Below are 19,512 nucleotides of genomic sequence, written 5' to 3'. Positions count from 1 at the left end.
AGTTGGGATATTAAATAATATTAAGGAATTATTATTAATTTTATTAGTGTGATTGATGCTATTATGGTAGGTTTTGAATGTGTGTTTGAAACTTTCTATAATAAGAGAATTTTAAATAGTGGAGCTACTTTCCCACAATGCAAGTGCTAAAGATACAAATGTTGTTCTGTTTACATAGGCTTCTTGTTACACAGTGCTAAGTTTAATTGTATGCTTTATTAATGTCTTTTGAAAATGAAAATGTGGTTAAGTGCTAGAGTTTGTCTTTGCTCATTGGGCTTTTTAGGTCTTAGGATTTATCTACAGAACAAATTCTTTTGTTTATTCCTTATACACTGGGTAATATGCAAAAGTAAGGTACAATACTTCCAGCATCTAGTATAACAACTGGCATATAGTAGACATTTAATAAATATTTGAAAACTGCTCTGAAGTAGCTTATCTTTCAGTTTGCTTTTAGGAAATATTCTGAGAACTATAAATTTCAAGTAATAAAATCCCGCCAAATCCCTTCCTAAAATACCATTTTCATCTCAATATTCCCCTGATGAAGAACCTACAATGGTTATCACTTACTGAATTAAATCTAAATTCTTCTGCCAGCTTTGTGTGTGCGCGATAAAATACACATAACAAAATTTGCCGTTTACGATATTTTGTACATTTACAGTGATGTGCAGTCATCACCACTATCTGGTTCCAAAATGTTTTCATTGTCCCGGAAAGAAATTCCACACTCATTTAGCAGTCGCTCCCCATTTCCTCCAGATTAGACTGGCAACCACAAATCTACTTTCCCTGTACACAGATTTGCCTGTTCTGGATATTTCATCCACCTAGCTTTAAAGTCCTTCAGCATCTTCCCACATTTCATCTATCCAAATTTATTTTCCATAATTCCCTAAAATAGAACTTCTGTTGCAATTAACCTGCTTACCATTTCTCTGTACCCATCATGCTTGTTTTCACCTTTGAGTAACTATTACCCTGATCCCTGCTCCTGGAACTCTCTCCTTTTCCCTCTGACTATCCATATTCTTAAATTTCTTTCTTCTACTCAGTGAAGGCTTTCCTAAACACTACAGTGAGTGATATCTTCTTTTCTTCCAGACTCCTGGTGACTATAATCAGTTCCACAAAGATGATCACTTAATGGTACCAAGTGAGTATTAATTTTGTCTACCCAACTTGAATAGATATATAAGGATTAAGCAGTGCCCCTTCTTATATATCCTGTGTATTCTAACACTGTATAAGGCTCGCAGAACTTGCTTAGGAAATGTTCATTTAATAATTCCCTAATAAAAGTTATAATAGGTAACATTTAATGAGAGTTTATTATTTGACAACCACTGTTCTAAAAGCTTTATATGCATTATCTCACTAAGTAGTCACAAAAATCCTCTTAGAAGGGAGTTCTGTTATCCTCATATAAATGAGAAGAATCGATGAAGTATATAATTTATACATTTTGATGACTATTGGTAGGCTAGGTATTTGAATTAAAGTCCACCTGTCTCCAAAGCCCATGCTTTTTAACCAATTATTATACTACTATTTATGGATTTGAATAATATGTTACTATGAATAAATACATTAAGAGCAACTACTACCTGTTATAATGTATGTAAAGTACCTATCAGTGCTCAATAAATGTTCTCTGTTGATGTTGTTGTTCAACATATAAATTAAGTAGGAAAGTACTGGAGAAGCAATAGCAAGTTAAAGATGTTAAGTGGCCAGAAATAATTTTTTAGAATCACACTGTTAACAATGATAAAACCAACAAAATGGAACTGCTGCAAAGTTTTAAGAGATGGTATCTGAAATAGTTTGTTCTTTTTTTTAAAGGCTTATATATTAAGGAGCAGAATTCTAACATCCTGTCTTCACCTTGCCTTTAAGAAAACGAAACTACTAGCCTGGGAAAACCAGAAATGAATCAATAAATAGTGGAAGCTATTAATGGAAACCATGCCATCTCCTGAGATGAATTACTCTAAACTTGATGAGCCATTCTTACAGTACAAATTCTTAGGGCTAAATGTCATCCAAAGTCAAAGGAAAATTTTTTTTACCTGGTTCGGTACTCTGGAGTTTTATACTCTGAAAAAAAAAAAAAGAAAAAGAAAAAGTCAAAAAGAATATGTATACAAATTTACAAGCTCCAAGCAATTAATAGTATAATAGAGATAGCAATGAAATGTTGACCCTATTTTTCCTAATTTATAAGTGTGCTGAGCTATGAAAGGTCATCAACTCTTACAGTGATTTTTATATGTATGGTAATTGGTCCTAAACTGATCTTTTTTGTACTTATTTCCTTCCTACTCAGAACATTCCTCTGAAAAGTTAATTCAAGGTAAGTTATTGAAATTGAAGTTACTTCATGACACTAGAAAAGTAGTGATTTTTCTTTGCTCTAGGAGTTAAGATAAAGACTATTAACAATAATAATAACAATTACTAGTAAATTAAAAGTGTAATTTAAAAGGTAGAGAATTTTTGCCTATCAGCACTGCAACTGTAGGCATGTTTAAATGTTTTAATCACCTTTCTGATCTCTGAAATTTTAAGATAGTTGGTTCATAGAATTATATTCAAATATATAACAGATTGGTGAAAGTGTAGGTGTTTCTTCTAGAAGCATGGAACATTATTCCAAAAGGTTTATCTTAAATAATAAAGACATCTGTCATTTACCAAAAAACCACACTTAATAATATATTATTACAGTTAACATGATACAGCCTATCAGATGACTATTATGAACAAGCAACCTACTCATGAAACATTTATTTCTGCCTTAACTGTCCTTCAAGAATCAGCTCAAATATTTCCTCCAACCTGAAGGGGTTGCTCACGTTTTCGAAGCTCTTATCTCTCATATGACACTGATTAAATTTGCTTTATTATAATAAATACAGACAAAAAGACTCCTGTATACATCCTGTATCTCCATTGCTAAACTGTAAGCATCTTAAGGGCAATAATTGTGTCTTATGCATCTTTTTTTATCCTCCACATTCTCTAGTACATGGTTTTATAAGTAGTATCAGCTTAATATTTATTAAGCGATAGGTGTAAACAATATAAGGAATAGGACTATGGTCTATTGAGTTCAAATGAGTAGCGTCAGAAAGAAGTTCTTGATCGTGTTTGGTCTAAGTCTTACCAAATCATCAGATTTCTTTGATTCAGATGTTCCACTACATTCTAGTGATATTCCAGCTTTTACCTTCACAGCTGAAGATAAAGATTTGGGAACACTCATTGGGAATTCTCCTGCAAAAAAAGTAAATATGGTTCAACTCTTAGAAATGTTTTAATTTTGGAGAGCAAATGTTACTTAGCAATGGCACACAGAACATTGAAAGGATCTGAGAAGTAAGCTAGTTAATCTACACTTCATCTCACACTTACTGAACTGTACTCACCAGCTTCCTCTACCACAATAAAAGATTCGGGTGTCCGCTTAGGAAGTGGAGGCGGGATTTCATCATCTATCCTTGTAGAAGTTGCTATCCCAAAGTGTCAGAAATATAATCACAAATTTTAATTAGAAAAATTTAAAAAAAACGCTTATATTCTAATCTTGGTACAAATTACATCAAGCAACATTAAAATATTTAAGCTGGCATCTGTTCACTCAAAGAAAAAGCAAAATAAATTCTCTTATCCTAAGTTGGAAACCCACAAGGTTTTTGATTCTTCTTCAAAATTTATCACTTCTTTTAAAATCCCAGAAGTATTTTGATTAATTCATCAAGTATCAGTTAATATAAGACATTACATTAATTTAGGAAGCTTTGGATTGTTTTCTGCATAACTCTTGCTTTTTGTTTTACATAGACTATTACAATGCAGCATCGTGAAGCACTTTGACATGACAAAGACTCAATTACAGATTTTAGTAACAATGAAGAAGATGGATATTTTTCCTTTTTACAAAACAATGTTATAACAGGGTTTTCTATATTTCTACAGAAATATTCAGAATTTTTACAGAAAATTGCAAATGCTATTATAAGAAACTGCCACCAGATGGCACACATGTCAATGTTACCACAATCCTTAAAGATAAGGATTTATTTTTGTTTTTGTTTTTGTTTTTGTTTTTGTTTTTTTTTCCACCGGAGATCTTTTTTTTTTTTTTAATTGACATATAGTCAGTTTACAATGTTAGTTTCTGGTGTACAGCATAGTGATTCAGTTATACATATACAGATATATATTCCTTTTCGTACCGTTTTTCATTATAGGCTATTAAAAGGAATTGAATATAGTTCCCTGTGCTATATAGTAGGCCCTTTTGTTTATTTTATTTATAGTAGTTAGTATCTGCAAATCCCAAACTCCCAATTTATCCCTCCACTCCCCTCTTCCTTCCTGATAACCTTAAGTTTGTTTTTTATATGGATTTGTTTTTTAATGTTGATACTCAGAGAAGTTTAACATATTATGGGTATCTAGAAAAATAAAATTTCTTTTTAAATTGGAAAACAAGATCAAAGTATACAAACAATCAAAAAAGGAACTAGATTTAGATAAAATATTTTTATAACAAAGCTATGCATCTACTGAGAAACTATATAGTAAATAATATTATAGAGAAAAACTTTATTTACTACTTGGGTAGAATGTTCTTTATAAATTTCTGATGATATACCTAAGAGACCTAAACTTGCTCTTTGCTTTCCTTCATCTTCTTCCATATTAAACTATTATAATTATCTAATGGAATACTTACTTCTACTTTTAAATCACTAAGTAAAATAAAATAATATGTATAATATGCAAAAAACCCAAATTATAAAAGAGATAAAGCATGAAAGTAAAGGTTTATATATGATTAAAATACTACACAGAATACTGAACACATATTTTCATCTATTACGTTATTATAAAAGGACAAGAGGAAATCACATCCTCCTCTTCCAATGCCTGCAGGAAGAGAATTCAATTCTTCAGCAATCTGTTAAATTTAGTATAGCCACATGATTCTCCAAAAAAAATCCTGAGTGACCATGTGATACTGTTGATTAAAGCTTTTCTGATGTTCTTTTAAAAGTTGCTTCTGCATATTAAGGATAAATTTTTGACTTTTGATAGACACTTCTATGAAGGAGGATTGCTGCCTTTAAAAGCACTCCTGCTCGTATAGGTCCTAAACCAGATCTGACTGTCTCCACTGCTGCTTGTTTCATGGAATATTACATATTTGCTATTGTTATCTTCAACTTATCATATCATCAAAACACTCCTGGAGTTTATTTATTTGAGAAGGAGAAAAAGGAGAAGGAAGCAGAGAAGGGCAAGGGGGAGGGTGATACAAAACCAAATCTTACAGAAACAAAGTCAAGTCTAAAATGCCATACACACAAAAACAAATGGATCAATGGGACAATAGAGAATCCAGAAATAACCCCCCACTCTTATGGTCAATTAATCTTCGACAAAGGAGGCAAGAATATACAATGGAGAAAAGACAATCCCTTCAGCAAGTGGTGTTGGGAAAGCTGGACAGTCACATGTAAATCAGTGAAGTTAGAACACTCTCTCACACCATACACAAAAATAAACTCAAAATGTCTTAAAGACTTAAACCTAAGACAGGACACCATAAATCTCCTAGAAGAGAACATAGTCAAAACATTCTCTGACATAAATCATAGCAATGTTTTCTGAGGTCAATCTACCAAGGCAATGGAAATAAAAGCAAAAATAAACAAATAGGGCCTAATTAAACGCAAAAGCTTTTGCACAGCAAAGGGAACCATAAACAAAATGAAAAGACAACCTATGGACTGGGAGAAAATATTTGTAAACAATGAGACAGATAAGGGCTTAACTTCCAAAATATATAAACAGCTCATACACCTTAATAACAAAAAAACTAAACAACCCAATCCAAAAATGGGCAGAAGACCTAAACAGACATTTTTCCATGAAGACACAGATGGCCAATCAGCACATGAAAAGATACTCAATATTGCCAACTACCAGAGAAATGCAAATCAAAACTACAGTGAGGTATCTCCTCACACCAGTCAAAATGACCGTCATTAAAAATTCCACAAATGATAAATGTTAGACATGGTATGGAGGAAAGGGAACCCTCCTACACTATTGGTGGGAGTGTAATTTGGTGCAGCCATTATGGAAAACAGTATGGAGATTCCTTAAAAAACTAAAAATAGACTTACCATATGATCCAGCAATCCCACTCTTGGGCATATACCCAGAGACAATTATAATTTGAAAAGACACATGTATGCCACAACAGCACTATTTATAATACCCAAGACATGAAAACAACCTAAATGTCCATTGACAGATGATTAGATAAAGAAGGTGTGGTACATATATACAATGGAATACTACTCAGCCATAAAAAGAGAATAAAATAATGCTACTTGCAACAACATGGATGGATCTAGAAATAGTCATTCTAAGTGAAGTAAGCCAGAAAGGGAAAGAATAATACCATATGATATCACTTATATGTGAAACCTTAAAAAAAATAGATACAAATGAACTTATTTACAAAACAGAAACATAGACATAGAAAACAAACTTATGGTTACCAAGGGGTACAGGGAGTGGGAAGGGATAAATTGGGACTTAGAGTTTTGCAGATACTCTTATATATAAAATAGATAAACAAGTTCATACTGTATAGCACAGGGAACTATATTCAATATCATGTAGTAACTAATAATGAAAAAGAATATGAAAATGAATATATGTGTGTATATGTATGACTGAAACCTTATGCTGTACATCAGAAATTGACACAACATTGTAAACTGACTATACTTCAATGAAAAAGAATGCAAAAAAATTTTTAAAAGAATGAAATAATGCCATTTGCAGCAACATGGATGGACCTAGAGATTATCATACTAGGTGAAGTAAGCCAGAGAGAGAAAGAAAAATACCATATAATGTCACTTATATGTGGAATCTTAAAAAAAAAATGACACAAATGAACATATTTACAAGACAAAAATAGAATCAAAGACATAGAAAACAAACTTATGGTTACCAAAGGGGAAAGGGAAGTGGAGGGATAAATTAGAAGTTTGGGATTAGCTGATACAAACTGCTATATATAAAATAGATAAAAAACAAGGTCCTACAGTATAGCACAGGGAACTATATTCAATATCTTGTAATAACCTATAATGGAAAAGAACATGTATGTACACATATGTATGACTAAATCACTATGCTGTACACTAGAAACTAACACAACATTGTAAGTCAACTATACTTAAATTAAAAAATTAAAATTTTTTAAAAATAAAATGTCACACAAACTTTTAAAATAACTTACCTACTGCTGTGTCTTGGTTCAGTGGAGGGGGAAAATTAGTCAGAGGATTCAGTGCTAAAGAACCATGTGAATTATGAGAAAAGAGGGTTATAGAGGAGTTTGGCAGTGAAGAACAAGGTAAAGCAGTTCCATCTTGCTCTTCAGATAAATCAAGAGACATCTTAGAAACAGCAGTACTTGGAGACAATGATGAAAAATAAGGATCTTCCACTAAAGACATGCAAGAACGTACTTTAAAAGCACTAGAGTCATACTGTGTTGCATTAGAGGCATAATACGTTTCATGCTTAGAGTCATATGGCAGTGAATAATTCAGTTCCGCTGAAGAAATATGCATCACTTTTTGAGTCTGCTCAAGGCAAGAATTGTCTGGTTGAGATTCCAAATAAAATTTTTCCTTGATGTCCAATTTTTTGGTGTCTCTCTGTTGCATCAATTCAAAGGGAGTTGATTTGGTTCGCATTATTGGCTTCTTTAAATTAAGATATCTTCCTACTGCATTTACAGGTTTAGAATTAGGACGTCCTCCAAACAAAATGGAACTCAAGTCCAAACTTTGATGCTTCTGAAGAGGCTCCCCAACCACTGGAAATGGCTTTGTCTCCCATTTCATGGTTGTGTCAGCATTTTTGTTACAACCACAGTTTAGCTCCAAAAACTCTAAAGAACTGCTCTGTTTAGCAGGGTGTGTAACTAACCCTTCCTTTTCACTTATATCAGAAGATGTGAGGTCAAAGGAAGAATCTTCTGCACTTTTTGCCCTTATCCTTTCTTGGCTCTGTCGGTTCATCACTTCTGCTTCTTTTATGCTGCTAAAACAAAAAGAAAGTAATGATGGTATCATATCCCAAAGAGGCCCCTTCCCATATCCTCTTCTCAGCATTACAATGAGGTATAAGCATGAAATTCACCTCCCAGACACATATTAGACATTATATTAGACAATATTCAGATGTTTAAAATTATACTCACCTTTTTGCTAAATTAGGAGAATAAGAGCCTGCTTCTCGATTGGGATTTTGCTGAGAAACTGAATACTTTGTTTGAATCTTGAAGAGAAGAGACTGATTTTTAGTGAAGCAATGGCAGTGAGAGATTTTAACAATCGTAAGAATGGGAAGTTATTTTTCAGAAAATATAACAATTTAAAATAATTCATGAAACAGTCAGATGAGTTTCTAAAATATTAAACCCAGCAAGAACTTGTTCACATACTGAGGTCAAAAGGATCAGAATAAAGGGTAAATAGTATTACAGAAATTAGGAAGGATTCGCTTATATCATCATCTTTTTATATGTGGGAGTTCTAAAATGTTCTTTATTCAAAATGCAGCTTTATTCTCAAGAACATTCTACTTATAGAAATTTTATCATCTCAATCTTTATGTTGTAAATCCTCATACTTATCTTGTTCTACCTTTTCTTCCTCATTGTGCTCCAGCTATACTGGTTTTCTTGCCATTCTTTAAGCATACCAAACTCATTTCCAATCCAGGGTGTTTACTCTTACTATTCCCTCTTATTGAGGCTCTTGCTCCAGATTTTGCATCGCTTGACCCTTCTAAATGATTATTCTCTACTTAAATGTCACTAACATAAGGAAACCTTCCCTGACCACTCAACCAAAAATCACACTCCCACACACCTGCCCAGCCAATCTCAATCTTTATTGTCTTCATAGCAATTATCACATTATGAAATCTGTTACTGTGGCTCATGGAACCCAAGCTAACATCAACTGTAAAATATATCCTGCTTTCAGGGATGTTTAAATATTTTTTTCCTAATTGCTTTTCCCCTACATTTAAGATCATTTTTATTTGGCTGCTTTTTAGGATTTTTGTATTTAGTTTTCAGAAGTTTAATTATGATGAGTCTTTCAGTACTTTTTAAAATCCACCTTTTTCTCCTCTCCTTCTTGGATTTCAATAACACAAATGCTAAGGGTTTTGTTATAATCCTTTAGTTTCCTGAGACTCTGTTTATTTTTGTTTTCAGTCTATTTTATTTCTTTTGTTCAGATTGGGCGATTTCTATTGTTCTGTCTTTCAGATCGTTAATTCTTTCCTTGCACCCTGTATTCTGCTGTTGAGCCCATCTACTGAGCTATTTGGTTTCAGCCACTGTATTTCCCAATACTAAAAATTTCCTTTTGGTTCTTCTCCACATAGTGTTTGTTTGTCACATCTTTGTATTTCTTTGCTAAGCCTTTCTATTTTTTCATTTGTTTTAGGCATGTTTGTAATTGTCACTGGAGCATTTTAATCATGGCTGCTTTAGAATCTTTGTCAGATAATTCTAACATCTCTATCATCTCAGTGTCATCATCTATTGATTGTCTTTTACTCATTTGGTTTGAGATCCTCCTGGTTCTTGCTGTGACAAGTGATTTTCATACAAAACCTAGATATTTTTGGATTGTTATAAGATCTGGATTTTGGATTGTTATCTGGATCTTAGTTAAATCTTCTCTTTTAGCTGGGGTGGTTTTTTTTTTAATCCATTCTGACAGGGGAAAAGGAGGGGAGAGGGTGCTGCCTCATTACTGCCTTGCTAATGTCAAGTGGCTTCTACCTCCATCAGTTTTCTCACAACCTCTTGTTGACACGGGAATGGAGACATCATGAGAGAGGCTCTCCATGTCAGCTCTACTGACACTATGGTGGGGGTGGCCTTATTAATACTGAATGATGGTGAAACTCCTAAATCTCCACTAGGCTTCTGCTGATACTACATCAGTGGGGAGGCATTGCGGTATCAGGTCATTGCCAGGTGGAAACTCAGGCTCCCCACATGATCTCCACTGACACTGAAGGGAAACCTCATTGCAGGCCAGTGGGGATGAAAATCCTAGCTCTGCTTGACGTGCTCTTTATTATAGTCTTGTGAATGTGGAAATCTAGGCTCTCCACTTCTTTGCTGGCATCGGTGGGGTTGGTGGCCATGTTTTTTCTTTGGTGTTGACTAAAGTAGAGTAATTATTATCTAAAAGTTTTCTCTGTGGGGCTGCCCTTTTCCTGTTCCTTTGACTCGAGAGAGAGGGCTTTTGTTGGGGCTTTTTTATCTGCACTGTTGGCATTTCCAGGTTGTTGGTTTCTTCAGTCCCAAGTCTGTGATATATGAGGCAAAAGAAAACCCAAGGAACTCACTATCATATCTTTCCTCAGGTCTCAAGGTCCCTAGCTGGTCTGTCTTCTCTCCATCTTTCCAACTCTTCTTATATTTGTTTTATATATAGTTTCTAGAGTTTCTAGTTGTACTTAATGGGAGCAATAGGGAAAAGTATACCTACTTGATCTTCTCAGAAACAGAAATCCTCCTTAGCTGGCTTTAACCAATTCCCTCTGTGAGAGATTGAACCATGTTCCTATGTTCCCATCTATACGATTAAGGGCCCAACTGTCTGGAGCCATGGCACTGCTACTAGGCTAAATTTGATTATTGACATTTCCCGTAACCTAAATAAAATATTAACCTACATAATACAGCAGCACATTAAAAGAATATTATTTGTTCAGGGAGGTTTTATTCTAAGTACAAGGATGGTTTGGTATTAACAAATCCAAGGATATGACTGTATCAATATGTCAAAGGATAAAATCCAAGTGATCATAAATGCAAAGATATGCAATTGACAGAATTCAACATTCCTTCTGAAAAAAATTCTTTTTAAAATTTATTTATTTATTTATCTTTTTGAGGGGGAGATAATTAGGTTTATTTATTCATTTTTTTAATGGAGGTACTGGGGCTTGAACCCAAGATCTCATGCGTACTAAGCACACACTCTACTGCCGAGCTATACCCTCCCACCTTGAAAAAAAATTCTTGATAAAATAGAAATCAAGGAATACTTTCTTTAAACAATTAAAACAATAAATATCTCCAATCAAATCAGTATCACACTTAGTAGTGAAACATGAGAAGCTTTGTCATTAAAATTAGGTCATCCATATCATCTCTGTTATTTAACGTTGTTCTGGGAGTACTAGCCAATGAAATAGGCATGAATAGGATATAAATGATAATGTCTGGCAACTATATTCTTGTTTCCAACTCCTTCCCCCCAATTTTTTCTCCAGAGTTGACATTAACTATAGGATTGCTCAACTCAATCCCTCGCCTCAACAACTTTTTGGCTTTCTTTCACTCCCCATGCTTCATCGTTCAATTGACAGGAGTTAGGATCAGGGTCAGGTCTTATACACTTTGTATTCCTAATGCTGTGAAAACAGGAGGTCCTCAATGAATATTTTCGGATTCATAATATAAAATGTGATATTAAAAATTAAATTAATTATGTATGTTACACACACCCTCGAAGGTAAATCAATAATTTTGCCTTCTTAAGGTTTGTTCAGTATCTAATACCTTGTGATTACACAGTATTTGGCTTATTGATTTTTGTGATGAGATCAAAATAACATATCTAGAATGCTCAATATTTTTAATTAAAATTTGGCCAAATCATAATTGTTTTTATTGTTTTATACCTAATATTCTCAAAATTTGATGATACATATGAAATCAAAATGAAGCTAGAGTAACCTGAAAAATCACATCAGGACTCAATTATAATTTTATTCTCACTTCTAATGTGCCATAGAACTAAAACATGGGAACAGAACTTATGCCTATCCTTTCACTCCTGTTTTTTTCCAAGTTCATATGCAATAGATTAACCAAGAAATTAATTTTCTAAGTTAAAGTACTTCAGTTAAATTGTCCTTCTCCACAGGAGATTTATAGTGTAGTCCCATGCACACCTGACATTACAATTTAGTCCTGATGAGAAATTATAAGTTGTCCTGCAACTAATTCAAGATCCCTTGACCAAAATAAAACATGAAAAAAAAAACTTGAAAAAATAAAATAAAATAAATAATAAAGGAGCTTTAAAAAAACACTTCTACAAAATACCAAGTTTAAAATTTACCTCTATTCCAGAGTGTTTATCCCTGATAACATCCATCTGCCTCTTAAACAGTTCTAATACAGCATTGTAGACCAGTTCATACTGTTCCTGAAGACCATCGCAAGCCAGAATAAATGAAAACAAACAAAAACTTGGTGAACTAACCAGATTTCAGGAATATGAACACAAATCAAATCCTAGTATAGCTGATCTGAAAAGACTATCAACATTAGTTTAATTGCAGTGCCTTATGTGTGTGTACCCCACGTCAGATTTCAAAGCACTTTTAGGCTGCTAGGAACAGCTAAATATTTGATCTACCTCTAGCTAAATACAAGGAACTTGCAGCATGCTTTCTAGGTTCTAAGCCCACTTTCTTACTTATCTTTCCTTCCACTATTATGCTTCCAATTCTGTTTTCCTTGCTCACACTTTAAAATTTTTATTTCACCCTGGATATAGTTTTTTGTAATTCATCTTTTAGATGTGGCTTAGATGTGGTAGAAAGATGCTAAATAGACAGCTTTAATATGCATTATTCAAGATGACTCCCACAGTTGATCTATAAAGCAGCAAGGCTGTTATCCCTGTTTGCAGACAATTTGTCCATGGTCATTCAGAAGCAATTTCCAGGGCTTGGGTTAGAGCCTGAATCTTTTGACTCTTAGTTTATGCACTTAGCTCAAGCTGCTGAAATTCTGTCAAAGAAAAGTAGTGCTCTGAATAGAGTTTGGAAATTTGTGGTTATAAAGGGATTCCACCATAGGGAAATGAGACCTCTACAATTACAAGGTTTATGTGTTTTTACTACTCCAGTTTGGCCCCTATACCTGCGTAGGCACTTGATTTGGGATCTACTTTTCAGCTGAATGGGCCTATTCAGGGTTTTCCCCAACACTTTACATAATCTTATACAAATAAAGTATAACTTTTTCCAAAAGTAATTGTCACAGGATACCAATGCAGTCTATATCACCCAACACAGCCATTGGTACACTCTTCAGTTATTTTAAGAAGAGAGAAAAATCAGACAGGAAGCTCTCATCTGGTTACAGTGCTATTTCCTGGTTAGTGTCAGAAAAGACAGCTACAGCTGGGAAGATATTTGTTTCCCCCATTGCTGATGATGCCAAAATGTGGAGGCTAACTTAAAATCATTTCAGCTGTCTTCCAACTCTTAAAAAGTCAGCCTGAAATGGGCTTTTTCTGAAATACGGTATGATTTATTCAATGATTCAGTATTACAATTAAATATTATAAAACTTGGTTGCATACTTCCTGGAATCTTTATACATATACATGGATGCTTTTAAGTCTTTGCTTTCACTTCACATAAACTTTCCCCCCTACAGGTTGAATATAGAAAACACCTACAGTCAACACATGAAAAAGAATTCTTTTTTTCCACTAACTATTAGTGGAAAACCTGTGTGGGCCAAACAAAAGGCTGATATTATAATAGACCTTCATTTTTTCCCTTCAATTCACAATTTCTAGATGAAAATACCTGAACTGCCTTTGCCAGTTGTTTTACTTCTAACCCTATGTGCAAGTTCCTTTGTGAGCACTTTAAACACTTCAGGGTCTTGCTATTTAAGCAATAAAAAGTGGTTCTAACAAATTATGCAAAAGTGCCTGTTACCTAATAAATATCAATTAGTGTTTGATAAAAAGAATGAATGGATGAATGCTAAACTTCATTTTGAAGGTGGAGATCATTTAGAGATAAAGGTAAAATTATTGGTGTTGAAATATGGGTGGAATTAATATTATAGAAAGTGAGAGACTTGGACTGGTAATGTTTTACCTAGGAGGTAGAACATGAGCTGAATAGGAGGAACCAGGGGAAAAGAATTCCTAATGGAGTGAACAAGTGTGAGTGATGTGGGGTGTTTACTGTGATACATGTATAATCATATATGTAGTATGATTGTAATTATGGGGGGGGTTGGTAATTTTTTTAACATGCATACAATAAGGACCAGAAGAAGCTACAGAAAAATAGTAACAACGGCTACCTCTAGCTACCTCTAGGTGACAAGATTACAAATGATTCTCTTTTTTATTATTTCCTAAAGAAAGCACATAGACTGCATTCTCCAGATTCTGTTACCCCCTTAGAAGTATAAATTACAAATCTCTGATTTTCTATGGTTTCAGAAATGAGTTACTACTACAAAATTTCAAGTTAACCTGACCCAGCTATTTCTAAGTCAAACAGCTTGTTGAATTTTTTCAACAGCCTTTGTGAGAAATATTATACTGTTTTCTTAACACTTTTCTGAACAGACAGTAAAATATAAGGAATGAAAGGAATCTGGCTCAGGGCAAGGGATACAGGAAAAATATTGGGATATTCAGAGTTAGAGGAAATGGGAACGGACTAACGCACTTGATAGTAGATTGGTGTTAAAGTAAGCAGTCAGTTGTTTTTGGACGCCTCACTATTATTCAACGGAGAGACGGAGCCAGACTCAGACATGTTTGTTTGTTTTTTTTTAAATAGTTCCCTGTGCTATACAGTAGGTCCTTGTGGTTTATCTGTTTTATATATAGTACTGTGTATCTATTCGTCTCAAACTCCTAATCTAGCCCTATCCCTCTTCCCTCTTCCCTCAGTAATCACAGTTTGTTTTCTATGTCTGTGAGTCTATTTCTGGTTTGTAAATAAAATCTGTATTTTTTTCAGATTCTACATATAAACAAGATCATATGATATTTGTCAGAGATGTTATTTATCACAGTGCATACCTGAGTTTGAACCAATGAAGGCCTCTGTGTTCGCATTTCCTGGATCAAACTGTAAACACTGAAGTTCTCAGGAATTATCTATCAAATAAAAGGCAGAAATATATTACTCCTTTGTTCCTCTCTTTAGTAATAAATGATTGCCACTTTCTCAGAAGTGTTACTTCCATGAAATCTGCTCTCCAAACATGGGATAAGAGCAGAAAGAGAATGTATTTTTAAAACAAATGAGGTTTCTCATCACTTGCATCATACTTTAGAGCCTAGGAAACATTGAAGAAACTCTTCAAAATGATTTCACATGAGATGCTCAAAGGCTGAAGTTAAAAATGTAATGAGGGAGAAATCTCAGTAGGTGAGCAAGTATGAGAGTTTTAAGAAATAAAAGAAGTTTGCAGATAGGTCCAAAGCCCATATTTTAAACTTCTCATTTCCTGTTAGACTTTTTAAAAATTTATAAATTGGAACACAAAATTTGCAGTAACTTGAGTTCATCTGCTAAAGCAGTAGAGCTATGTAATTTATATAACTATGTAATTTAGGCTAGCGGTACTCAAAACCATAGCCCGCATCAGAAGCACCTGGAGAGCTTGCTGCGCCCCGCCCCTGCCCCACCTCCAGGGTTTCTGCTTCAATTCATCCAAGGTGGGACCACGATTTTGCATTTCTAACAAGCTCTCAGGTGATACTGATGCTGCTTGTCTGAAGACCACATTTTGAGAATCACCAACTTAGGAACTGAATTCATTGTCTGACAAAGCAAATCTGCGAGTGAATATTCTAGAAAAGATGAATTGTGACGATAGGTGTTTTGAAGAACCAAACAATACCTAAGTCTGAAAGTAGCAACGTAAGAAAATGGCACGTGCCTGCGGAGAGAAACTCACCCCATCTTTCAGCAGCATCCACGTATAATCAATAGCGCAGATAACACCAGTCCTTCCACAACCAGCACTGAAATGAAAGATCACAGAAGCATGTATAATTGCAAAGGGGATCATTGACAGTAGCTGAAAATTTCACCAGCAGAGTTGAGGAAGAAGAAACCTAAAGGCCACCAAACTTTCTAAACCCTACCTTTTCCCAGAACATGCTTGTCAATTGCCACGTGCCACCCTGAACCTCAGGACACATCCCAGGCAACTTCTCACAGCAAGAGTCTCTAGAGCTGTGCTGTTCACAGGTCACTTACCCGAAAAATATTAATTGAATGCTTAGGTTGAATTCATGATAGTTTGTTTCTGCTATTGACCCTTCTCTTTCAATCATTCTCATGTTTAAGCTTCTTTCCTTTCTGATCAAGTGGAAAAGTGAGCCTAGAACTAGGAGCCTGTGTTCTATGTAGGCTTTAAATTCCAACAAAGTGAATCTTCCTTCAGTTAAAGTAAAAGTCCTGGCCAGACTGTGGCATTTGGTTTTTGCTGGGTAGAAGGTTCATTCAACAGCATCATACCTGCAGTGAATGCATACGGGAACACTGTTGTCCTCTTGGTAACAACGCACATCCCAGATGAGCTCAAGAATAGGGTCTATAGATGAAGGCACATCATGGTCTGGCCAATTCTTGTAATGGAACTGGTAGATAGTTCGAGTTTCCTATTTAAAAAAATAGCCAGAATAAAAGGAGAGTTCAAGGTTAGGACTCCAACTCATTCTACCACAAAATTACTCTGACTTACTAAATAGCACCTACATCTTTTCCACAGTTTATGGAGCTTCCTTCCCTATAGATCTCTGGTGACCACATACCCTCTAAAAACAGTTATAAGTAATTTCAGGTCACTTACTATTGGCCTGTCCCTATCTGCTCTATTCACAAGAGCAGGTAGACATGAAAATAGTCCAAACCAGAACTTCCCAACCGGTGTGATTCAGATGGGTCACAGGCACACTGATACACTAACTCCCTTTGCTTAAAACCCAGCAGCCTGAGCTCTCAAGTTGGTTCCCAGGCCCTATTCACCTTATAAATATTATCATTTTATATGTGTGCCATTTGTGTGGAATAGATTGGAGAGCACAGATTACATCAAAGCTCTCTTTTGGATATGAAGAGTTATCCAGAACTTCAAAGGCCCCACCATTTCCCCTTGTCTTATGCCCAGACTGAGTCACACATATATATTTACTTGCCTGATCTCTGTAAGTTCTGATCAGGCTTACCTCTAGTGTTCATACTTACACTATTGAACTTGGCTTTGAGAGTCCTGATTGTATAATCAGATTTTCTATTTTCAGCTTCCTAAGAAGTAAATTAAAATGTGAGTTATTTCAGGGGAGAGGGTATAGCTTAGTGGTAGAGTGTGTGCTCAGCATGCACAAGGTCCTGGGTTCAATCCCCAATACCTCTATTTAAACCAACCAACAAACAAAACCTAATTACTTCTCCCCCATGAAAAAGAAAAGAAAACATTAGTTATTTCAAAGACTAGTATTCAAAAACTGTTTTCTATAAAGTAGATCCTGGAGCATTTGCTCACCCACAGTGGAAACAGACATCATACTTACACAGGTTATGGAGAAAGGACCAACTTGCAGTTGCATCTCTCCTGGCTCAGCCCAGTAGCGCTCACATTTTTTCTGTTGCACAAAGTAGAATGTAGTGATTTTCCTCCATATATTCTAATCTTTTCTAGGTAACAAAACCCACTCCCTCATTCCGAAGCAAATTCAGCTCTGCGTCCTCCACCTTCAGTTAGGAATTTCTAACCCCATTGGGCTTCAACTCAAGTCTGGTTTCTCCAAGGATGGGAAAATTAAAGGACATACAAATCAGACTTCCTAGAAGTCTGAAAAAGTGGAAATAGGGATCTAACATTTTCAGTATTTCAAAAGGATTAAAATAAAGCTGCCCAAGCTAACAGCAATACCAAGTTCCCTTGGTTTTACCTGCAACCGTACCAACTCAGAATGGTAACAGTGGGTTGGAAGGGTGTTGTTCAATAGAAATACAATATGTAATTTAACATTTTCTAATAGCCACATTCAAAAATGAAAAAAGGTGGAATTAATTTTAATAATAGACCTTAGCCCAAAATATCAATATTTCAACATGTAATCTATATAAAATAGTTACTAGATATCTGACAGTTTTAAACTAAGTCTTCAAAATCTAGTGTGTGTTTTATATTCACAGTACATTTCAATGAAAATGCTAAATTTTAATTGGAAATATTTTATTTCCATTTAGATTTCATAAAATTTATGAGAAAGTGTGACAAACCCAAGTTATTCCAAATGTAAAGTTTTCAGATAGCTGAACTGAATCAGTCTTTAAATTTAAATTCACTAAAATAAAATAATTGAGTTCCTCCTTCCCACCAGCCGTATTTCAAGTGTTCAAGTGGCTAGTGGAGGCCATGTTGGGCAGCACAAAAGAAGCTCTGACTGGCAGTTAAAAATGTCTGATTAATAAAAATAGGAAAATAAATTGCTACTTTTAAAAGTAAACCTTATTTTTTTACTTTAAAACACAGAGCCTACTGGAAAAATGGACAACAAGGATTCTCAGGGGTGAGAAAAAAAAAATCCTTGAGAGTCATTTGGCACTCCCAAACTGAAAACTAGGAAGATGAGCATAATTTTTACCAAGACACACTTAAGGAAAATTCTCCTTCTAGTTTCACCTCTTCTTTTTCTACGTTCCTTTACCTTTAGGTATACTGGAAAGCAACTCACCTTCCCCATTTCAAACTCCATGCAGGCCATAACAATGATCTAGGGAGATGAAATAAACAGAAACTTAAATCTGATAGAGTTAGAAAGAGCAGTTAATACATGGGTCCCAGAGTCAACAAGAATGATTTATTCTTTTTCTGTTTTGTTTTATTTTGTAACAAAAAAAAAAGTCCTGAAAAATTATAAAATGTTGCTCCTACCCTTCTTTCCTTCTGTCCTCACTTCCCTTTTCTCTATGCAAATCAGTAAATTCTTGTTAACAAATGAGCCTGTCAATATGAGAACTTATATTTCCTTGATCAATAGAGACATGATTTTGACTAAAAAGTGCCTGAACACTAAAATTCTAGTGACTAACCCCCCCAAAAAAGTATTGATTTTAATACACAGAAAACCTCAGTCATAGAGAGGTTTTTCACACATAGAGAATATAGTAACAGAAGCAACTCTGCACTTACCAGGACGCTGTATTCCCAAATCATCCTCCAGAAGTCCAGGAGAGTTGTAGGCAAAGGTCCCTGGGTGGCAATATAAGCCTTGGGACCATAAACTCCCTAAAGGGGAAAAGAAATTAGATGGGGTGTCTACAAACAATATCCTCTTCTTCTTGTCCAGTATTCTCCCCACCTTTTGTTTAGGTGAGAAATATGGAATAGTGAGCGTACCTTAATGAAGTTGGCATTAATGTAGCTGGAATCCTCATCTGAGGTTATCATGGACAGCTCTACTCGGCTATGATCATCTATAACACAAAAGAAGGATGGAACAATTAAGAGGGCTTGGTCAGAGGGCTTTCTGTAAGTCAGAAACTATCACTGAACAGTGGATGCTC

General features: G+C 34.8%; 1 protein-coding gene and 1 long non-coding RNA gene across 2 annotated transcripts in view; one reads left to right on the top strand and one right to left on the bottom strand.

Moving 5' to 3' along the window:
- LOC140698255 (uncharacterized) overlaps positions 1–15,111 on the top strand; it is a 28,169-nt gene extending 13,058 nt beyond the window's left edge. The window contains exons 2-4 of the long non-coding RNA XR_012075901.1: positions 1,111–1,162; positions 2,336–2,362; positions 14,944–15,111. This is a non-coding gene — a long non-coding RNA (uncharacterized lncRNA). The remainder of the gene's footprint in view (positions 1–1,110; positions 1,163–2,335; positions 2,363–14,943) is intronic.
- PTPN22 (protein tyrosine phosphatase non-receptor type 22) overlaps positions 1–19,512 on the bottom strand; it is a 41,848-nt gene that overhangs the window by 10,024 nt on the left and 12,312 nt on the right. Inside the window, exons 3-16 of the mRNA XM_015247491.3 lie at positions 19,346–19,422; positions 19,139–19,234; positions 18,681–18,719; positions 17,511–17,582; positions 17,185–17,244; positions 16,456–16,598; positions 15,890–15,956; positions 15,006–15,083; positions 12,276–12,362; positions 8,312–8,388; positions 7,340–8,151; positions 3,438–3,521; positions 3,176–3,285; positions 2,079–2,106 (exon numbers count right to left, since the gene is read on the bottom strand). Coding sequence (XP_015102977.2) covers positions 2,079–2,106; positions 3,176–3,285; positions 3,438–3,521; positions 7,340–8,151; positions 8,312–8,388; positions 12,276–12,362; positions 15,006–15,083; positions 15,890–15,956; positions 16,456–16,598; positions 17,185–17,244; positions 17,511–17,582; positions 18,681–18,719; positions 19,139–19,234; positions 19,346–19,422 — 1,830 coding nt within the window. The remainder of the gene's footprint in view (positions 1–2,078; positions 2,107–3,175; positions 3,286–3,437; positions 3,522–7,339; positions 8,152–8,311; positions 8,389–12,275; positions 12,363–15,005; positions 15,084–15,889; positions 15,957–16,455; positions 16,599–17,184; positions 17,245–17,510; positions 17,583–18,680; positions 18,720–19,138; positions 19,235–19,345; positions 19,423–19,512) is intronic.

Source organism: Vicugna pacos, chromosome 9 (assembly GCF_048564905.1).
Source record: "Vicugna pacos chromosome 9, VicPac4, whole genome shotgun sequence".
NCBI classification, from domain to species: Eukaryota; Metazoa; Chordata; class Mammalia; order Artiodactyla; family Camelidae; genus Vicugna; species Vicugna pacos.
This window is presented reverse-complemented; position numbering and strand designations above follow the sequence as displayed.